We start from the raw sequence: 20,967 nt of genomic DNA, 5'->3' as shown, positions 1-20,967 counted from the left end.
CAGTTGGAGTTGGAAGATCTTCAGTGGCCTGAATCTCTGATCTCAACCTCATTTAACATCTTTGGGATGAATTGAAATGCTGCTGCACCCCAGGCCTTATTACACACCTACATCAGTAGCTGACTTTACTAACGCCTGTCTAACATCTAGTGGAACATCTGCCCAGAAGAGTGGAGGTTGATTATAAGTGCAAATGAAGACAAAATGTGGAATTGAATTTTCAAAAAGTGCTAACATTTGTTCATAGAGTGAATTTTTACCCTGCATAAGAAATAAAAAGCATCGCTCTGTTTTTTATGAGATGGTGGAAAATGTTGGGTTTTGCTGGTTAAAAAAAAAAGATTCACTTTGAAAGAAAATGAAAAGAATTGGCATACAGCTCATATGGTAACTTTCCAGTATGCAAGTAATGTCCAAATTTGTGATCACAGATTTGTCCCTATAGTGAGTTATAATAAGATGTGGGGGAGGAGCTCATTTCAGGCTCGGAGTAATTTAAGCATAAACCGAAATATTTCAATAAGCTATATTTATTTCAATCTACTGCATGGCAAAAATGCAAACGATGGTTTTAAAAGTATTTCTTGCATTTTGTAATGGTTAGAGGTCTAGAAATAGTTTTGACACACGCCACCTTTAAATCTTTGGTTTAGATAAAAAAAAGTGACTTCACTGACAGCAGCATTGACTTAATGCCTTCTTAATCCTCCCTATTAATGTTAAATTTAGGTTAAGCTTCCAGGATTTGAAGGAGGAACTGAAAATTATAAGCATGCCTGACCTTAGACTTTTCCTTGGCTGGCTTTAGGTCTTTTTTTTTTCCATCCGCTCTTAACTCCTACTTAAGTGGCTAATGCGGGGAAAAAAGATCTTTCCTTTTAAACATTCATGTATGCATTCTTTTTGTAAATTAAACAGCATGTGAGCAAGACTTTGGGTTTGCAGTTGGTGAACATTTTAAAATTTAAAAGGTCGGGGGGTTTTTGTGCGTTTCATTATTAATTTTATGAAAAGAATTTCATTATTATTGGGTGCACGTTCTGCTTTTAAGAGTAAAAACTGAAAAGAAAAGCAGGGATGAAATGAAAAGCCATGGAATTATATCTCAAATACTGAAACTGTTCTGTAAAATGTCTTGCATGTTTTTGTTAACTGATATAATCTAAGCGTCTTGCTCTAGAGTCTGATTGTCCTGAGGTAATGACCAGTTCCTTTCAAATATACTCCAAAAATACAGCATCCAAATATGGAAAGTGGTTGAGAGAAAGATTTTGGAGAAAGAGTTTAGGGAGGGGTGTGCATTTCTGAGTAGTGGTGTGTCTGGTTATGTGTGTGTATATGCGTGTCAAAAATGGGGTATGCATGCTTGAGGAGTTGTGTGTATCTTCAAGGATGGGGGTGTGTGTCACTAGGGAGCAGAGTCCACTTCAGCTACCTCAGGTTTAAACCTTCCACATAAGCGTTGTGTTTCATTCTGCTTTCGTCTGCTCTTTCCCTTCACTCGATTTCTCCTTCTCTCTCTCTCTCTCTCTCTCTCTCTCTCTCTCTCTCTCTGTCTCTCACTCTCTTTCTCTGGGTGTCCTTTGCATCATCTTCTGTCTTCACAACCTTGCCAAGGAAAAACTTCAATCTATCTTTCCTCTACACTGGTCAGTGAGACCCGCTCCTTTGAATCTGCACATTTATCTCTTAAGAGAGTCGAACCACAGCCGGCAAAATGGAGGCGATCAAGAAGAAAATGCAGATGCTGAAGGCAGACAAGGAAAATGCCTTCGATCGTTCGGAGCAGGCCGAAACGGACAAGAAGACGTCGGAGGACAAGTGCAAGCTGGTGAGATGTGATCAAGTTCAACGTATTTTCAGATGGATAAAAAAAAAAAAAAAAAGAAAAAAAATGTGTGCATGTACTTCAGAAGGAAATTCTTTGGATGGAGGGCAAACACTTGTATTGTGTCTATAAATGATCTCTCTCTCTTTTTCTTCCTTTTTTATTTATTTTTCCACAATAAATAAGATGTTGTTTCTTTTTAATATTAAATTGAGATGCAGTTGTTTGGGCAATGTGCCATGACAACCATTTTTAAAGATTAACTCCTGCATAGGCAGATCTCCTACAGAAGCTCAAGCTTTTCAAGCTTGTTTCACTAATAATAATGAGTACCAGAGGGAAAACAGGGAGGAGAGGCATCTGCTAGATCCCAGGAGCTCCTTGGCATCACTGAATCGCAGCAGGGAGCAGGCATGGCCTCGGGAGTCACCAGGAATAACTTTTGTGCCATACCAACTGCCCTTCTGTCCTGCTTGTATTGGTTACAAGAGCATGAGTATGGAGTTTAATAAACACCACTGGACAAATTGTTACTCTAGAAAGGAGTAAGAGGTCTTCTGTGTGGAGCTCATGTACCTTATTGTATTTACAGTGGAGAGGAGTGTTAAGATGAAGCTTAATATAATGTGTGTATATGTATATATATAAAAATATATACACACACACATATATACATATATATCAGAGATCAGAAACTATGCATGGCTTAATAATTAAATAGTGGTCATACTTTTTTTTTATTATTTAGCTTTTTTTTCTATTATTTTATTATTAGGTATAAATGGCACAAACCTCATTTATTTTATAATATGTCCGAATAATAATTCGGCTTCCTAATCATCCAAGTATTACAGGCAATTTTGACTAATCCATAAGCAAAATAAAGTAAGTGTTTGTTCGGAATAACATAAATACACTCTTTATATTAAGATGTGTAGACAATAATAACACTAACCAGAACGGAGGGAATTATCAGCAGCTCAGGTACTGCTAGTTAAGCTGAAGCAGGTGTTACCGGTTGAGCTGAAGTCCAACTGAGATTCTCCACAAGTTATTGTGCATTAACACATGATGATGTAAAGCGTACTGATACGGCATTAAATATTTATGGTTAGAAAACAGCACTAGCATGACTAGATAAATACGTCTATTAATACATCTGTCCATCTTAACGCTAGTATGTGAACCCAGTGGAAAGGCCAGTGTCGGATTACAATATTCCTATCCAAGTTGTTAAGCTTGTTTAAACATTTATTCAGTAAGGAGGACTCAGTGGTGCACTAAGAAACGTAAGAACTAATAAAATTGACGTGTGTAAATCTGACAGGCGGTATAATGGTGCTGGTTGTTGATCGTTATTAATGCCAGGGTGAGCAGTGATGGACAAATTATATTTTTTCCTGCTGTGTGGTTTAGTTGGAGGACGAGTTACAGGGGCTGCAGAAGAAATTCAAGGGGACAGAAGATGAAGTCGAGAAGTACTCCGAGGCCCTCAAAGATGCCCAGGAGAAACTGGAACTGTCTGAAAAGAAGGCGACAGATGTGAGTACTCTGAGTTTCTGAGGCCATGTAGGTATATTGTGGGCAGATTATAATCGCCTGCTTATATATATATATATATATATATATATATATATATATATATATATATATATATATATATATATATATATATATATATATATATATATATAAACATGGAAACCTATCTATAGATAGATAGATAGATAGATAGATAGATAGATAGATAGATAGATAGATAGATAGATAGATAGATAGATAGATAGATAGATAGATGCACTCCATTGCATAGGGGTTCTGTGAGGGTTCTTTGGATAGTCGAAGGTTTTTGATTGTGCATTTAAACCTACTCTAAAAATAAAACCATTAGGGTTTCAAAGAGGAACAAACCTTTTGGATCCTGGGCATGTTACATCTCAGAAATTGTGCCAGTTCTTCCTCTGGGACCAAAAACCCCCATTTCCTGGCACGTCTTGTTCTTCTGGTCTCTTAAACCTCAAAAATATGGATTGCACCCAAATTTTAAAGACAATGTTTACACTTATATAAAACCACCTAAAGACTAAGCAGACATGTAGCAAAATGGTCCTGCAACAGTCTTATGTTTAGCCTCATCCATTCTATTTGGATACTGGTTGCAATTAAAAATATAAATATATATATATTTCTTTTATTACTGTTGTAGGGAGGTGGTAGCTCAATGGTCAAGGTGTTGAAATTCTAATTGAAAGGTCACGAGTTACAATCTAAGCTGCCACTGCTGGGCCTCTTAGCCAGGACCTTAACCATCAACTGATCAGTGTATAAAAGATATCATTGTAATTTGCTCTGAATAAGGGCATCTGCCAAATGTTGAAAAACTGTAACAAAAAAATCTCATCAGCAGTGATTTCTATTAGAGGTATTCCCTAAACACCTATACACATTGAGAGTCTTCATAAAAACCTGAAACGTTTCTAGTACAAAGCACATTTAAACTCTACAGAGAGGAACGTTTGAGAAGCCAAAGGAACCACAATGTGAAAGAAATAGTCTGAGCCACAGTGTCATTCAGAGGTAAAAAGTGTAATAAAAAATTATACTCAAGTAAAAGTTGAGAAGAAAAAAAAGAAATTTTAGTTAAGCACAAGTAAATTTACTGGGCTAAAAATCTTCTCAAGTAAAAGTAAAAAGAAGTTTATTTAAAATTTACTCAGAGTGAATTTACCTGTTACTTTTTGTTAACAGCAGACGGTGGTGTGAGGGATTCTGGTGCGGTTAAAAAAGCATAAAAATCTCACCCTTGTTTCTTTTAATTGAAGGAACACCATTACAAATTAAAGTGAAATAACAAAAAAGAAATAAAAGAAAATACCAAAAAAAAAAAACACTACAGTCTGTGACACGAGTCTATTGTGAGTTATGCACTTTTTTACCAATGGTTTTATGTCTCCATATTTCTTTCTTGTGAGTTTTACACGTTTGTTTTTCAATCAATCTTTGCAGTAGTTTCGGTGTGCGATTTTTTTCCCATTTGCATGATTTATTATTATTATTCTTTTATTACACGGTAACGGATGTGATAAAAAATGTAGTTAAGTACAATACTTCATACAAACAATACTCGAGAAGGAGTAAAAAATAAATAAAAAGTGGAACATTTTAAAAAACTATTTAATTACAGCAACATGAGTAAATGTAATTAGTTTCTTTTCACCTCTGGTCATTCATTTCAAATGGATTTTGCAACGAGTGATGATACTGAGAAAAAAAAAAGCATTCCTTTCATGCCATTACGTACTATTACCATTATTTAGGACTGACAATATCTACTGTTTATGCCATATACTGCAAATAGAGATCTTCATGATCACAAATTTAATATTGAATAATTACTGTAAGACAAAGAGTTAGTGTTCACGTCACACATTATTACATTTACTCACGCAATCATTTACTGTGCAGTACTACAGCTCTCAGAAATATTAACACACAACACAAGCATACATAACCACATATATATACACACACACACACACACACACACACACACACACACACACACACACACACACACACACACATAGAAAGAGAGACAAAGGCTAAACCCCAGTCAGTTATGCAGCAGCTCTGGAATGGTTGGAATTTGTCTAAAGCAAACAGTGAAGTTTTCCCTTCAGAGTCTGATGCATCGCTCCAGAGCTCTTCCACTGGGGAGAGAAAACGCATACATACACATTCCTGCTGTCCACACACACACACACACACACACACACACACACTGAGTGAAAGAGAGGAGAAATATAAGTATAAAATAACTTTATTTTCAATCACAGGATTAGGTTTGATTGTATATTTGCCACATCCTTCACTTAAATCCAGTGTAACATTCTTTTATTTTCCGAAATCTTCATTTCGATTTGTATTTTTTGCTTCTTTGTATTGCCAAAATGAACGTGGGTTGCATCCTCCTGGGAGAGTTTAGTCTTCCACTCTTTCTCTTTCTCTTTCTCGTTCTCGTTCTCGTTCTTTCTCTCTCTCACTCTCTCTCTCTCTCTCTCTCTCTCTCTCTCTCTCTCTCACTCACTCTCTCCCTCTCTCTTGATCCATGTGTGAGAGTGACAGATGAGAGGGGAAACAATTCAGACAGTAATCCAAGTTGATCCTTGGATTTGAACTGTGTGTAAATCCAATTAATCAGACACTTTTTGGATTATGGTTCAGGATTGATTACTGCTACAAAATCATTTCACCTCTCATAACAGCCCAAACAAGAATCCAGTCAAACACCACTTTTCTTATGTTACATGGATGAGTTGTACCTGTTAAATCATTATGTAGCTCGTAAACATCTCAAGAACCTTGAATTGGGATTAGTAGGACATATCGCATGTGTATCTTGTGGCTGAATTTGGAATATCTTTCGAAATAATTTACAATACAAGAACCTCCAGGAATTTACTGATCGGCTGAATACGAGTCATTCCTAAACACCAAGAGGTCATCTCAATGGGAACGGAAAGCAGTTTCGGGTCTGATGGCCTCAGGGGGCAATGAAAATCTCCAGAGTCTATTATCAAAAAATGCAAAACCCTGACTGCAAATAAAAGCATTCTTAAGTGGTACAAGCCAAAGCCCACGCTCTGCTCTTAACCAGGTTCTTTGTCAAAGGTGGCACCTCAGAAAGCCTTCATTGTTTCTTTGGCTTTAGAACACTTCACCCCTGAGCTCCTGCTAAAACCAAGCACTCATGAAATGCATCCAACGTCCAGAAAAGCGTCTGCCCACATTTCGTACAGGAAGACCTTCCTCCTCCTCCTCCTACAGGCGTGATGTCATCTGAAACCGCTTTCTTTCCCAGGATTGGAAGATCTAACGCTAAACATTTTTTCCCTTCTTGGCGCGTTCCTGCTCTTTTTCCCCGCATTCTGCTTCTTCTCCAGTGCGCTCACAGCGAATGGAAGCTGAATTCAGGGTGAACATCTGAGCAAAGTGATTCCAGAAAGTTTGAACTGAACTTTCAGGTCTTTCTTTCATACATCGGAAAGGTTTGGTGCTGTTTGCGCACTCTGGGTTTTGGGGAAAGAGCGTTTGCTGACGGTGCAGTCATGGCTCTGAACTCGCTGGACGCTGTGAAGAGGAGGATTCAGGCCTTACAGCTGCAGGCTGATAAAGCTGAAGATCGGGCTCTGGTTCTCCAGAGAGAGCTGGATGAAGAACGGGATCAACGAGAGAAAGTGAGCCTTTGCGCTTTTTTTTCTTTCTTTCTTTTTTTTTAGGTCGGTTTCCACCTATAATTATGAACTTTTTTGAATTTATTTTTTCCATATCTATGTTGTCAACTGCATCTTCAAGGGTACATTCATGCCAACCTTTAATAGCTATTTTTTTTTACCTGGAAATATATATATATATATATATATATATATATATATATATATATATATATATATATATATATATATATATATATATATATATATATATATAATCTACAAAATTATTCAAGATACAAAAATGCACTGTAATTCGTTTGGAGATAATCTGATCATCTTTACAGATTTACATGCACAAAGGCAAAATGTAGATGAAAACTTATGTTTTCATTTACACACATTAATTGGCCTAATTGTTTGTTTGCTGTTTACGTTTATTAAAATTTATTGAAGTTTATATTTAATAGAGAAAGTCATAAGTGAAGATTACATAAAACAACAAGAAAAATTCTATAAATCCTGCTGTTCATTGCACCCCTTCTCCCCTCGCACTTGGAGAACCACTGCCTTAGAGCTACCACCCAACTGATAAGGTACAATGCAAAAGTCAGAACATATTTTAAGATTTTATGTCTATTTCCTGGTACCGTTTCATCTGTTGTTGTAGGGCTACGAATAGTCACACAATATCATTTTAAAGTTTTTTTGGACTGACAATTTGGTCTAAAATACAACTGAGTTGATGAATAATAAGAGTTTTGCTTCAACCCTGGTATCTTGCTCATGTTTGAATTGGACTGCACTCTTCCATTCAATACCCCAATGCTTTTATACTGGGGCTTGAACCCCCATCCTTCCAATCAGTAACCCAGAGCCTTAACCACTGAGCCATCACTTCTTGCTATGAATGAATTCTGGGTATGATGTCTAATTACACCCTTGGCAGGTATGGCAGTGTATTTGAGGGCATTGTGTACACACACATTCACACACAGAGTACATTTTGTATATTTAGAGTAGCCAGTCCAATGTGTGTTTGGAAGGGAGGTTGGAGGAAACCAGGAGGAGAAAAGAAAAAAATCCACAGACCTGTAACCTGATCTTAGAATTAACTGCAGGGCCTTCGGTAGTGTCAAATGACAGACAGACAGACAGACAGACAGACAGATAGACAGACAGATAGATAGATAGATAGATAGATAGATAGATAGATAGATAGATAGATAGATAGATAGATAGATAGATAGATAGATAGATAGACCTTTATTGTGGTTTAATTATAATTATAAGGACAATGTAGTCTATAGACAGTGTAGACAGAGAGACAGACAGACAGATGATAGATAGATAGATAGATAGATAGATAGATAGATAGATAGATAGATAGATAGATAGATAGATAGATAGATAGATAGATAGATAGATAGATCTTTATTGTCGTTTAATTATAATTATAAGGACGATGTATTCCATAGACAGTGCAGAATTTAAATATACATATATTGCCAAATATTGGTAAATATAAATATATTGACAGAACTGCTATATGCTTTTATCTATATGTAACCATGTACATGTGATTCACTGTGGTTAGACAACATTTTCATAAATTAAAATAGTAAATTAAATAAATCACAACACAAGTTCATCGAGATAATCCTAATATATTATTTGGTTATTCATATGTTCTTTATTAAGTACTATAAATTAGGCAATAATTACAGAGTATGTATGTAGTATGTTAATGAAGAGTGTATGTCTGCCTTGTTAAGGGGTTAAATTAGTTTTCTTTGCAACCAAGGTCCTTTTCAAACATGTATGAGCTTTGTGAAAAGGCAGTCTGTCTGAATTCCTGTCTTGTCAATTAAAAATGTTATTTTATTAATCCTTGAGGGTCTCCTTCATCATAGGACCATTGAGAATTCAATCATACAATTAAACTGCTGTTGAACAGAATCAATTCCCTAATCTGCTGTCTCTGGTATGATCTTCTTGGTTACAGCAGCTAAACTGTGAGCTTGATGAATACTAAATGAAAGAAAAAGATGGAAAGAGAAGCTAATTACCTGTTGACACTGAGGCTGTGTGGAAAAATCCCACTGCTACTGAATCTTTACTCAAAGTTTCCACCTGTTCAGTCTGCTGCTCTCATAGGTCTTTTTTATTTCATAGAAGGAAAAATTACTCGGCAAAGGGTGAGCGCAAAACCTGAAGCACCATGCAAGATCATTTTGCTCATGCTCAGTGACAGGAAATGAGCATTTATTTTTTTTTTTTTTTAAGTACTACTAAAATTCAAAGTTTTCATCTTTACCTTGATGAACTCAGTGGCAGTTTTTATGCTGGGAATCTGTGATGAATTGACGTCCGCACAATACGAACAAATTTCGAAAGAATTCGGTTTGTACATTTATGAGCATTTAGCTGGAGTATGTGTGTGTGTGGGTGTGTGGGGTGTGTGTGCGTGTGTGCTCAGATCAACGATTGTGTAGGCCTGGTTTTCAGCAGAGGAAATGATGCTTAAGTAGACCACTAAAATAAGTCCCCTTCCTGGAAACGGTGTCCACAGGAAATATGGGATGTGACGCCTACTACACATTTTACCTTTTTTCACTTCCTGTCACATAAACTGCAGCTTGTTGTGTGGTTTCTCTCTGCCTCTCTCTGTTTGCACACTGGTGCTCACACTTCCACTTCCACATTAAAGTGATTACACAGATACATAATACAGAAACATAATACAAATATATGTGTATATACATACTTATATACATAAGTAATATTGGTATAACAACCAGACAATATGGTACTATTTTAATGATATGATACCTGTTTCAATACACACTATTGGAACCAATGTTTGACCATAATATTTGTGTGTTTTTTTGAACATTGCTTTCCACATTTAGTCCTCCGAGAAACTGTTCCACTAGATGTTGGAGTGTGCTTTTGGAGATTTCTACTCATTCAGCCACAAGGGTTTAAGTAAAGTCAGGTACTGATGCAGGGTGAGGAGGTCTGGGTTGCATTAGGTGTTCAGTAGGGTTGAGGGCAAAACTCTATATCAAGTAACTCCAGATCTTCTACTCCAACCCATGCAAACCATATTTTCATGGATCTCATTTTGTATAAGCAGGCATTGTCATTTTTGGACATGTTTAAGTTTCTTAGTTAAATCCAAAAATATTCTATGTAATTGTGTGCCTCCAACTTTGTGATAACCGTTTGGAGAAGAACCACATAATGCTAGAAAAGTCACAAAACGTTTGTCTATATAGTTTGTATATATGTGATCAGCTTGGTTTAGAATCTGGATTGGGGCCACTGTTTAGTTCATATATCATATATCATAACGTATCAAGAGTCAAGAGTTACAGGCAAATCAACTTTGCTAGCCTGTTTATGCATCACTTCTTAATTATAATTGTAATAATATTAATAATAATAATAGTGATAATAATAATTTGCTTTCAATATCCAATACCAGTATGTCAAGTTATCATGACTAATAAATAGATTTTGGATCCTGTGGATTCACCCAGAAGGAAAAATGTGTTCTGTTTTCCACAGCTTGTGGTTAATACTATACCAGCCAGAGTAGATTATGCCTTCAAAGCTGCAGCAGATGTACAGAGCACCAACACTAGCTAATAATAGTGTTCGAATGGAAAAAGTTCAAAGATGGCTTGTGTCATGATTACAAAATGCCATGATCCATATGGATGGATTGGAAAACCATTAGGCAAAAAATAACACATTAGTAATATTTTACATCTCTTTTGAGTGGAATCCCTTGGACAGTTGCACGATGAGCTCTGCAGATTTAAAGTTTTAGTGAGAGGGGGAAAGTATGGAAAAGTAATGCTGCATCTGTTGGGGAAAATCCCATGACAAAATACATCCTCAATACTGATGTCATCTTTAAAGAAAAATCCCACTCTGAAACTCATGTTTGTGTTTAAATATTTGTAGCTTGGAGATTTAACTTTTGTGAAGGAGGTTACAATGGCAATTAAAAAACATCAAAAATTGCACACAAAAAATATTTAACTTCTACAATCATTTTTTTACAACACCTCTGAACTTTAACATTTTCATTGTGTGTGTGTCTGTGTGTGTGTAGGCTGAGGGCGATGTAGCTGCCCTGAATCGTAGGATCCAGCTAATCGAGGAGGAGTTGGACCGAGCCCAAGGGAGACTGAGCACCGCACTCCAGAAACTGGAAGAAGCCGAGAAAGCAGCTGATGAAAGCGAGAGGTGATTTCACACCCAACCACCACACACACACACAAACACACACACACAAAGATGTGTCGTTCACAACATTATACATTAAATACACATTAACAGTGTTGAGCAATGTTGTGTGCACTGTATGCGATGTGTGCCTGTGTGTGGATGTGTGTACACAGAGGTATGAAGGTGATTGAGAACCGTGCAATGAAAGATGAGGAGAAAATGGAAATTCAGGAGTTACAGCTCAAGGAGGCCAAAAACGTTGCGGAAGATTCTGATCGCAAATACGAGGAGGTGAGAATCTGTAATTTCTTGCCTGTTGCTGCAACTTTAGACCCCCTTTTTTTGTCTTATTTTTGTCTTATTGCCTTTTATTGTTACTGGGATGTTTGGAAAAATGGGATGTAAATGGGAAATGATTCAAACATCAACTTATTGTTGACTTACATGTTAAAATGTATATATTGATTAAAGATGTTATCAACATATTATTGTCAGTAAAATGCACTAAACCATTTGCTAGGTCCTACACATTAGCTTGCCTCATTGCAAGACTACAGCTAGCATGTGCTTCCTTTGAAACACATTACTCACCCACTTCTATGAGGAAAGCTCTTACTGTCCTCTTCCACATACACAAGCTGACAGATACCCTTGCTTGTGAGCAGTTATGTGCGCTTGGATTCAGCACCTGAGGCATCAAGAGGAATCAAATTTGCGATTTTTAACTTTTCTGAGTCAAAAATTTAATTCACGTTCAGGTTTAGTTTGTTTCAGGCCAGGCTTCAGGACCAACAAAGACTCAAACTATAAATTTTCAGTTTGGAACAAAAATATTTTCATATTGCAAGTATTACAAATCAAAACTAAAACTTTATAAATCAACACTCTGGTTGCTGAAATGTGTATCCGGCTGAAAACCCCAATAAACCTGTAGCATCCAGGATTCCTGTGGACTAGTCTTTCATATAAAGAGCTGCACTTTCAGAATAGGTCAAGATGGGAGAAAACCTTTGATTGGCAAATGTAGACACCCATCATGAACCTAACATGAAGGTTCAGCTAGCTCCTAGAGAGATCTTATATAGATGATGGGAAGGTGTAAGAACATTGAAGATAACTCAGAGCTGTCTAGAAGATCGACATTTCTCTCAGATATGGTGATAAATTACTATAAAAAGTCTGTTAATAAGTACAAAAAGATCACAGAATATCAGCTGCTAACCAAATATGCATGGGTTCATGGACTTTGTGTGATTGTGTGTTGCAGGTAGCTCGTAAGTTGGTGATCCTGGAAACTGAGCTGGAGAGAGCAGAAGAACGGGCAGAGGTTTCTGAACTGTGAGTACACCTGGATGTGTATAATACACACATGACTTTTCTAACCAGAAATCAGGTAAATTAGTGTTTTTTTGCATCTACTTTATAGCAAAGGCGGAGATTTGGAGGAGGAACTTAAAAATGTAACTAACACCCTGAAGTCCCTTGAAGCCCAGGCTGAGAAGGTACACTAGTCATATGTATTTTTGTATGTGTAAGTGTGTTAGCAATGGTTAGTTCCATAACATGGTCTTTTTGACCTACTGTCTCCTCACAGTACTCAGAGAAAGAAGACAGGTACGAGGAAGAGATCAATGTCCTCGATGAGAAACTGAAGGAGGTGAAATGACTCGGAATTTATTTCAAGACCTCACTGTCTGCTTTGTTGAGTTTGTGTAAATGACTCTTTGTTTGATTTTGTCTTTCTCATTGCAGGCAGAGACACGCGCCGAGTTCGCGGAGAAAACTGTGTCCAAACTGGAAAAGACAATCGATGACCTCGAGGGTAAGAAACACATCCTACCTCGTGGATATTCACTCTAATCTATTAATATATCAGCTCAGACGGCTCAGTTAGAATAATAAACCGTCATGTACGCATATAAATCAGAGTACTGTGAACTAAAATGGAGAATAAAGTAAATTTTGATCCAATTATATCCAATAAGCTGTTAAATAGGAAGGAGCCTCATGTTTAACCTCAGAAATCAGAATGTTGAGAAAAATCTGATCAGACTGAATTGAACCATGGCTGGTTGTTCATGTTAGACAGGTTGGTTTTTGTTTAACCCTTTTGATAAAAAAATATATATAAATAAATATAAAAGAGACGAAATTAAAACCGTCAGTGCGACACGTATTAATTCACAATGTCCTTTCTTTACTTAAAAAAAAAAAAAACTCTATTGAAAGTCTCAAATCAAGCACCAAAATCCACCCATGATGCACACATCCGGCAATTAAAACCCTCCGTGTGGAAACATAGCAAAAGTTCCGTTTGATGTCCTGATGATTCACATCATTTTAAACACCATAATTTCTTTCAAACATTTACAAGAATATTTTGTCTCCATGCTCTATATTGAGTTTGGTTTCACTAATAATAAACATAAATTTTCATAAAGAATCCGTATTCGTCCATGTTGATTAGAGTATTAAAAACTTTTTATATATAAAAGTTTTAATATAAGGTACATTTAGAACAGATATTAAGTTGTGATTAATCACAAATCAAGTCGTGACAATCATGCGATTATTCACGATTAATTATTTGAATCAATTGGCAGCCCTAATATATATATATATATATATATATATATATATATATATATATATATATATATATATATATATATATATATATATATATATAGCCAGTCGTGACAATCATGCGATTATTCACGATTAATTATTTGAATCAATTGGCAGCCCTAATATATATATATAGCCAGTGTTCCAGCAGAAGTTTGCACCATGATGTCAGTGTTTCACTGGAGCAGGTTATCGGAGCTGGTTATCGTTTGGAATTTAACCTTTGACTGCGTGTACACCTGTTGTATAGCGTTTGTTCATCATTAAGGGTTAGACATTGTACTCTTTAAAGCAACCAGACAAAACCAACCTGATTGTGTAGTTCGAACAAAATACACTCGAATCATAAACCTTACTATACTTCATAATGTCTCACTTTCTATCTGTCTTTTCTTGCATGGACTTTATAAATAACCTAATGATCTCACTTTTTTCCACTATTTCTTTTCCCTCTTCATATTTTCTTTCCTTCCTGTCAAATCTCTTCTGCTATACGCCCATGACCTTTGACCTCCAGATGAATTGTACAATCAGAAAGTCAAAGTCAAGGCCATTTGTGAAGAGCTGGATCACGCCCTAAATGACATGACTTCCATGTAGATGAACCATCAGCATTGTGTTGTTCAGTGCCTTAATTCTCATACCCATTTGCGATTTGTTGGAAAGAAAAATGCACGCCACACATTGTAGGAAGCCCTTAGAAGCAGATCTTCGTTACTGAGCTCTGGATCGGCTCTGACCCATTTCACAAGCTGCTATAGTACACAAACTCGACTTCGGATTTGTTTATTCAATCAACTGTGCTCTTCTTCCTCTTTGTCTTCTTTTCTTTTTCTCTGTCATTTTCTCTTTTCTATAAATGTGCCTGGATTCTGTATTACAATGTTCTGGAGTCTGGCTTTAATACCAAAGTCTTAATAAAAGAGTTCGATAAAAATTATTTAAAAAAGATTCTTGTTCTTGTTCTTCGTTTTTCACTGTCTCTTTCCTTTCCTCGTCTCCAGCTTTTCCTTTCTTTGTGAACTTTTTCCTCATCCTTGCCGTTTAAAATGTCTCATAGTAGAAATAAGGGTGTGTACTAAACCAAGTATATTGGGAATTTTTGGCACACCAAAGACATATATGACATACTCAGGGCCAGATTCCTGAATTGGCAGACCTAGATTTCCCCACGGTCAAGTAAAAGCTGCCATAAAAACTTAATTTTGTATTTTTCCAGCAATGTTCAGTGTTATATTAATGTAAAACCCAATGGAGAATAGAGAAATATTGGGCTTGATGCTCAAAATTTGAAGCTTTCATGCAACATTGATGCACTGATACCTCTAATGGCGATATTAGTTGAAAATTTGATAAATAAATACAGGTAAGACAGACGTAAGGACAAATCTGCTGCTGCATTAAAGTTAGAAATTAACTGACTAAACACTGTGTCAAACTGAAGTCAGAAGCGGGAATTACATTACTTTTAAGCTACAGAGTGAGAGTGGGTAAAGAGCCTTGTTTAAGGGTCTCAGGAGTGGCAGCTTGGCAGTTCTAAAGCTTGAATTACCAACCTTCCAATCAGTAGCCCATAGCCTGATCATAAACATGATCAACAACATAACATGATCATGAGTTTGTGTATTTATGTTCTCAAAATACTGTCACAAGTTATATGATCTGCATTATAGATTTGACACGATTACTGGATCTCTGTGGACTGATTCTATAAAATTGTCCAGATTTATAACATTTATGATGCTGCATCATTCTTTTAAAATTCCAAGTGGAGGGGGTGTTTTCTTCGCTTCACCGTTGTCTGAACTTCAAAATTTCGATACATTTTACCAGCCTTTTTATTAACCTTTTTATTTTCAACCTACAGGGGACCACTATGAGCAGTTAATTATGGATAGCGCTGTGGGTAGTGGAGGAAACTGTAATCTGACATGAAAATAGCTCAACAATATGATGAGAGAAGTTTAACCTAAAAAAAAAATGGTCAAACCGAAATTTCATTACTAACTAGATCTTAGGTGCTGTTTTAATTATTAAGATTCATTTGAGTATTAAAGTTTGGTTTAAAAAAAGGGTGGTTGTCTAGACAACAGGTATGGGGTTTTTCTCTGGCGGTTTCTCAGTAACTCACACCTTCAAAGCTTGCCGATTTATTACGCTCATGACATCATAGGTGTGAATACGTCGAGGAATTCGCATTTCATTGGTAGCTTTACGAATAGCAGCCAAATGACCTAAAGATTACAACAGCGTTCCAATTAATACTTCTGACTTTATTGAACTTTGAATCAGAAAATCATATGTACATAAGTCTTTTTTTCTGCTTTATAGATTTCAGTACAATGACTGAATAAATATTTCTTTCAGAGAACCTAGCGCACGCAAAAGATGAGAATCTGAATTTGAACCAAGTCTTGGACCAAACACTTCAAGAACTCAACAGCTTGTGAAGAACAAACAAGGAAACTTATCACAACAAGCAACATTCCATGTGTGTATGTGTATGTATGTATGTGTTTGTGTAGGTCTGGGTGTGTTTGTGGTTACATTTTTTTTTTTTGCTCTATTGTGTTGCCTGAGTCATGCTCTTCTATTTTTATTCCACATCCACCCACATGATTTCTTTATTATGTTGCCAAGTGACCCATTATTGCATTTTATAATACACAAGGTGATGATGCTGATGACTGATTTAAAGTGCGTCTGATGATGTTCACACCTGCCACACGTAATACTCAACCCCCATCTTTAACCACCATGCCATGTTTCGATGAAATAGACCTATTCCTTGCTTCAACACATCTTATAGGCCCGGATCCTGGACAGATTCCCAAGTTACAGACCACACGGATGAGGTTTCCTTTATTATTGTGTCCATTCAACATTCCTGTATTTATTTAATTCACATTTGTACCTGGTATCTACCGCTCAGCTTTCATTCAAGTGCCATTCAAGCAAAGGAACACATTTATAAAGCGAAAGGTCATATTAAGTCTACAGATGTGATGCATGGTATGTTTAGGGGATTGTGATTTTTTTTTTGTTTAATATGAGTCACTGAAAAAAGGGTCATATTTTCCCGCTTTTCTGGAAACAGTGAATCTGTTCTGTATTTTTTAAACCACAATAATAAATGTAAACATTTTCACTATGTCTGTCTTTTCTGTCATAAATGAGAGCATTGAATAAGTAAAGTCTGTAGTAGTTCGAGATATGGAAATAATGCAGGTATCGAGTTAAAATTGCATGTACGTTATCGACTAGGGATCCAATGCATTTTTATATGCTTTAGGGATGAAAACTTACTTAGGTGATCATTTTTTTTATCTGGAATGGAAATTCAGGCCTGGTAATATATAATGCTCATAGCAGTTGGACAGTTTGTATAATGTGCTTTAAGATTTTGGATTTAACATGTTTACTTTTCAACTATTTATTTTTTTAAAGCTTTATGTTTAATTGTTAATCTATATTGTTTTTCCAGGCAAAAGATTGGACACCTTTCTCTTTCAGTAGTCTTTAATATTGTGCAATAATACTGAAGACATTCAAACTGAAAGAACATGTATGGAATAAGGCAGTAAACAAAAAAAATTGTTAATCTAGTTATACTATTTATATGTTAAATAGCTTCGATGACAGCTTGGAAAACTCATAGCATCATATTCATAAGGTAGTCACCTGGAATGGTTTTCAATTCACAGCCTCTGGGAAGTCCTCAAGATTGTTGGAAAAACTTGAGATTGCCTTATAAAGCTGACTGATACAGAAAGCTGCCACCAAAGCTAAATGAATTGTAAAATATAAAACAAAACATAAAGAAAGAAAAAAGCACTGAATGACTGGATGAAGGTCCAGACTTTTGACTAGTATTCTTCTTCTTCTTTCGGCTGCTCCCATTAGGGGTCGCCACAGCGGATCATCCGTCTCCATACCACCCTGTCCTCTATATCTGCCTCTTTTACACCAACTACCTGCATGTCTTCCCTCACCACATCCATGAACCTCCACCTTGGCCTTCCTCTTTTCCTCCTACCTGGTGGCTCCATCTTCAGCATTTTTCTACCAATATAATTCATGTCCCTTCTCTGCACATGTCCAAACCATCTCAATCTCGCCTCCCTCACCTTGTCACCAAAACATCCTACATGTGCTGTCCCTCTAATAAACTCATTTCTAATCTTGTCCATCCTCGTCACTCCCAACGAAAACCTCAACATCTTCAGCTCTGCTACCTCCAGCTCCACCTCCTGTCTTTTACTCAATGCCACTGTCTCTAATCCATACAACATCGCAGGTCTCACCACAGTCCTATAAACTTTCCCTTTCATTCTTGCAGATACTCTTCTATCACAAATCACTCCTGTCACTCTTCTCCACCCACTCCACCCTGCCTGCACTCTTTTCTTTACTTCCCTAACACACTCTCCATTACTTTGCACTGTTGACCCCAGGTACCTGAACTCCTCCACCTTCTCCACCTCTTCTCCCTGCAACCGCATCACTCCACTGCCCTCCCTCTCATTCACACACATGTACTCTGTCTTACTCCTACTGACTTTCATTCCCCTTCTCTCCAGCGCATATCTCCACCTCTCCAGGCTCCTCTCAACCTGCTCTCTACTCTCACCACAAATCACAATATCATCTGCAAACATCATAGTCCAGGGAGACTCCTGTCTGACCTCGTCCGTCAACCTGTCCATCACCAACGCAAACAGGAAAGGGCTCAGGGCCGATCCTTGATGCAGTCCAACCTTCACCCTGAACCAGTCTGTCGTACCTACTGCACACTTTACTGCCGTCACACTGTCCTCATACATGTCCTGCACCACCCTCACATACTTCTCTGACACACCTGACTTCCTCATACAATACCACAACTCCTCTCTCGGCACCCTGTCGTACGCTTTCTCTAAATCCACAAATACACAATGCAGCTCCTTCTGTCCTTCTCTATACTTCTCCATCAACATCCTCAAAGCAAATAAGGCATCTGTGGTGCTCTTCCTCGGCATGAAACCATACTGTTGCTCACAGATGGTCACCTCTTCTCTCAGCCTGGCTTCCACTACTCTTTCCCATAACTTCATGGTGTGACTGATCAACTTAATTCCCCTGTAGTTACTGCAGGTCTGCACATCTCCCTTATGCTTAAAGATCGGTACCAGCACACTCCTTCTCCATTCTTTAGGCATCCTCTCCCCTTCCAGAATCCTGTTAAACAATCTGGTTAAAAACTCCACTGCCATCTCTCCTAAACATCTCCACGCTTCTACCGGTATGTCATCTGGTCCAACCGACTTTCCATTCTTCATCCTCTGCTCTCACTTCCTCCTTACTAATCCTATCTACATCCTGCTTCACCAACTCCACATCCTCCAACCTTCTCTCTCTCTGATTTTCCTCATTCATCAGCTGCTCAAAATACTCCCTCCATCTTCTCAACACACTCTCCTCACTAGTCAACACATTTCCCTCTCCATCCTTTATTGCTCTAACTTGCAGTACATCCTTCCCAGCTCGGTCCCTCTGCTTGGCCAATCGGTATAAATCCTTTTCTCCTTCCTTAGTGTCCAACCTCTTATACAGTTCCTCATATGCCTTTTCCTTGGCTTTCGCCACATCCCTTTTAACCTGCTGCCGCATCTCCTTGTACTCCTGCCTACTTTTCTCATCACTCTGTCGATCCCACTTCTGTTTTGCCAATCTCTTTCCCCTAATGCTCTCCTGCACTTCCTCATTCCACCACCACGTCTCCTTGTCTTGCTTTCTATTTCCAGATGTCACACCAAGTACTTTTCTAGCTGCCTCCCTCATCACTCCTGCAGTAGTTGCCCAATCATCCGGCACCTCTTCACCACCACCAAGCCCCTGTCTGACCTCTTCCCTGAACCTCACACTACACTCTTCCTCCTTCAGTTTCCACCATCTTATTCTTCTTTCAAACCTTACTTTCCTCCTCTTCTTCTTCGCCTCCAAAACCATCCTACAGACCACCATCCGATGCTGTCTAGCTACACTGTCCCCCGCCAACACCTTACAGTCTCCAATCTCCTTCAGGTTGCATCTCCTACACAGAAGATAATCCACCTGTGTGCACCTTCCTCCACTCTTATACTTCACCCTATGATCCTCCTTCTTCTTAAAATACGTGTTCACCAATGCCATTTCCATCCTTTTAGCAAAATTTACCACCATCTGCCCTTCCACATTCCTCTCCTTAAAACCATACCTACTCATCACCTCCTCATCACCTCTGTTCCCTTCACCTACATGCCCATTAAAGTCTGCCCCAATCACCAATCGTTCTTTCCTAGGTACACCATCTACCACTTCATCTAATTCACTCCAGAATCTTTCTTTCTCCTCCATCTCACAGCCAACTTGTGGAGCATAGGCACTGATGACATTTATCATTATCCCTTCAACTTCCACCTTCACGATCATCACCCTATCAGAAACTCTCTTCACCTCCACTACACTCTTACTGTACGCTTCCTTCAGAATCACCCCTACACCATTTCTCTTCCCATCCACACCATGATAAAACAGTTTAAACCCACCTCCAATGTTCCTGGCCTTACTCCCTTTCCACTTGGTCTCCTGAACACACAACACATCTACCTTTCTCCTCTCCATCATATCAGCTATCTCTCTCCCTTTACCCGTCATAGTACCAACATTTAAAGTACCAACCCGAACCTCTACTCTCCTACACTGCTCCTTTTCCTGCCGTCTCTGTAGACGCCTTCCTCCTCTCCTCCTCCTCCTTCGGCCAACAGTAGCCCAATTTCCACCGGTACCCTGTCGGCTAACGATACCTGTGGCGGTCGTTGTTAACCCGGGCCTCGACCGATCCGGTATGAAATTCTTATTTGTGATCCGCATATTTGATTTGGCACATGTTTTACGCTGGATGCCCTTCCTAACGCAACCCTCCCCATTTACCCGGGCTTGGGACCGGCACTAAGAGTACACTGGCTTGTGCCCCCCTAATGGCTGGGTTAGACTTTTGACTAGTATTATAAATGAATAAATAATTGTGTGTGTGGA

The 20,967-nt window shown here is 37.9% G+C and overlaps 1 protein-coding gene and 2 long non-coding RNA genes across 7 annotated transcripts; 2 read left to right on the top strand and 1 right to left on the bottom strand.

Moving 5' to 3' along the window:
* The first annotated feature begins 1,303 nt into the window (after positions 1-1,303).
* tpm4b (tropomyosin 4b) lies at positions 1,304-17,062 on the top strand. 4 transcript variants are annotated; one of them, XM_083524831.1, is made up of 9 exons: positions 1,304-1,831; positions 3,245-3,370; positions 11,168-11,301; positions 11,457-11,574; positions 12,551-12,621; positions 12,710-12,785; positions 12,878-12,940; positions 13,036-13,105; positions 16,279-17,062. In XM_083524831.1, the coding sequence occupies exons 1-9, from the start codon at positions 1,718-1,720 to the stop codon at positions 16,359-16,361; spliced, it is 855 nt and encodes a 284-aa protein (XP_083380957.1). In that variant the 5' UTR covers positions 1,304-1,717; the 3' UTR covers positions 16,362-17,062. The 4 variants fall into 4 exon arrangements, with proteins under 4 accessions (XP_083380957.1, XP_083380956.1, XP_083380959.1 ...); XM_083524830.1 differs by lacking the exon at positions 16,279-17,062 and adding an exon at positions 14,429-14,860 and having other exon boundaries at positions 1,373-1,831; XM_083524833.1 differs by lacking the exons at positions 1,304-1,831; positions 3,245-3,370 and adding an exon at positions 6,675-7,065.
* LOC310717147 lies at positions 4,626-9,758 on the bottom strand. 2 transcript variants are annotated; one of them, XR_014530749.1, is made up of 2 exons: positions 9,111-9,758; positions 4,626-5,572 (listed from the first exon to the last, which is right to left on the bottom strand). It is a non-coding gene; the product is annotated as an uncharacterized lncRNA (long non-coding RNA). The 2 variants fall into 2 exon arrangements; XR_014530750.1 differs by having other exon boundaries at positions 4,626-5,569.
* Positions 7,427-8,929, top strand: LOC310717148. Its single transcript, XR_014530751.1, has 2 exons — positions 7,427-8,356; positions 8,400-8,929. It is a non-coding gene; the product is annotated as an uncharacterized lncRNA (long non-coding RNA).
* Positions 17,063-20,967: the final 3,905 nt, after the last annotated feature.

The sequence above is a fragment of the Silurus aristotelis genome (genome assembly GCF_946808225.1).
Source record: "Silurus aristotelis genome assembly, chromosome: 22".
Taxonomy (NCBI): Eukaryota; Metazoa; Chordata; class Actinopteri; order Siluriformes; family Siluridae; genus Silurus; species Silurus aristotelis.
This window is presented reverse-complemented; position numbering and strand designations above follow the sequence as displayed.

Bases quoted from the DNA above. Each gene is read 5' to 3' on its own strand.
- tpm4b (XM_083524831.1), top strand. From the start codon at position 1,718: ATGGAGGCGATCAAGAAGAAAATGCAGATGCTGAAGGCAGACAAGGAA. The intron at 11,302-11,456 runs GTGATTTCACAC...GTGTGTACACAG, and splicing joins GCAGCTGATGAAAGCGAGAG to AGGTATGAAGGTGATTGAGA. The intron at 11,575-12,550 runs GTGAGAATCTGT...TGTGTGTTGCAG, and splicing joins CTGATCGCAAATACGAGGAG to GTAGCTCGTAAGTTGGTGAT.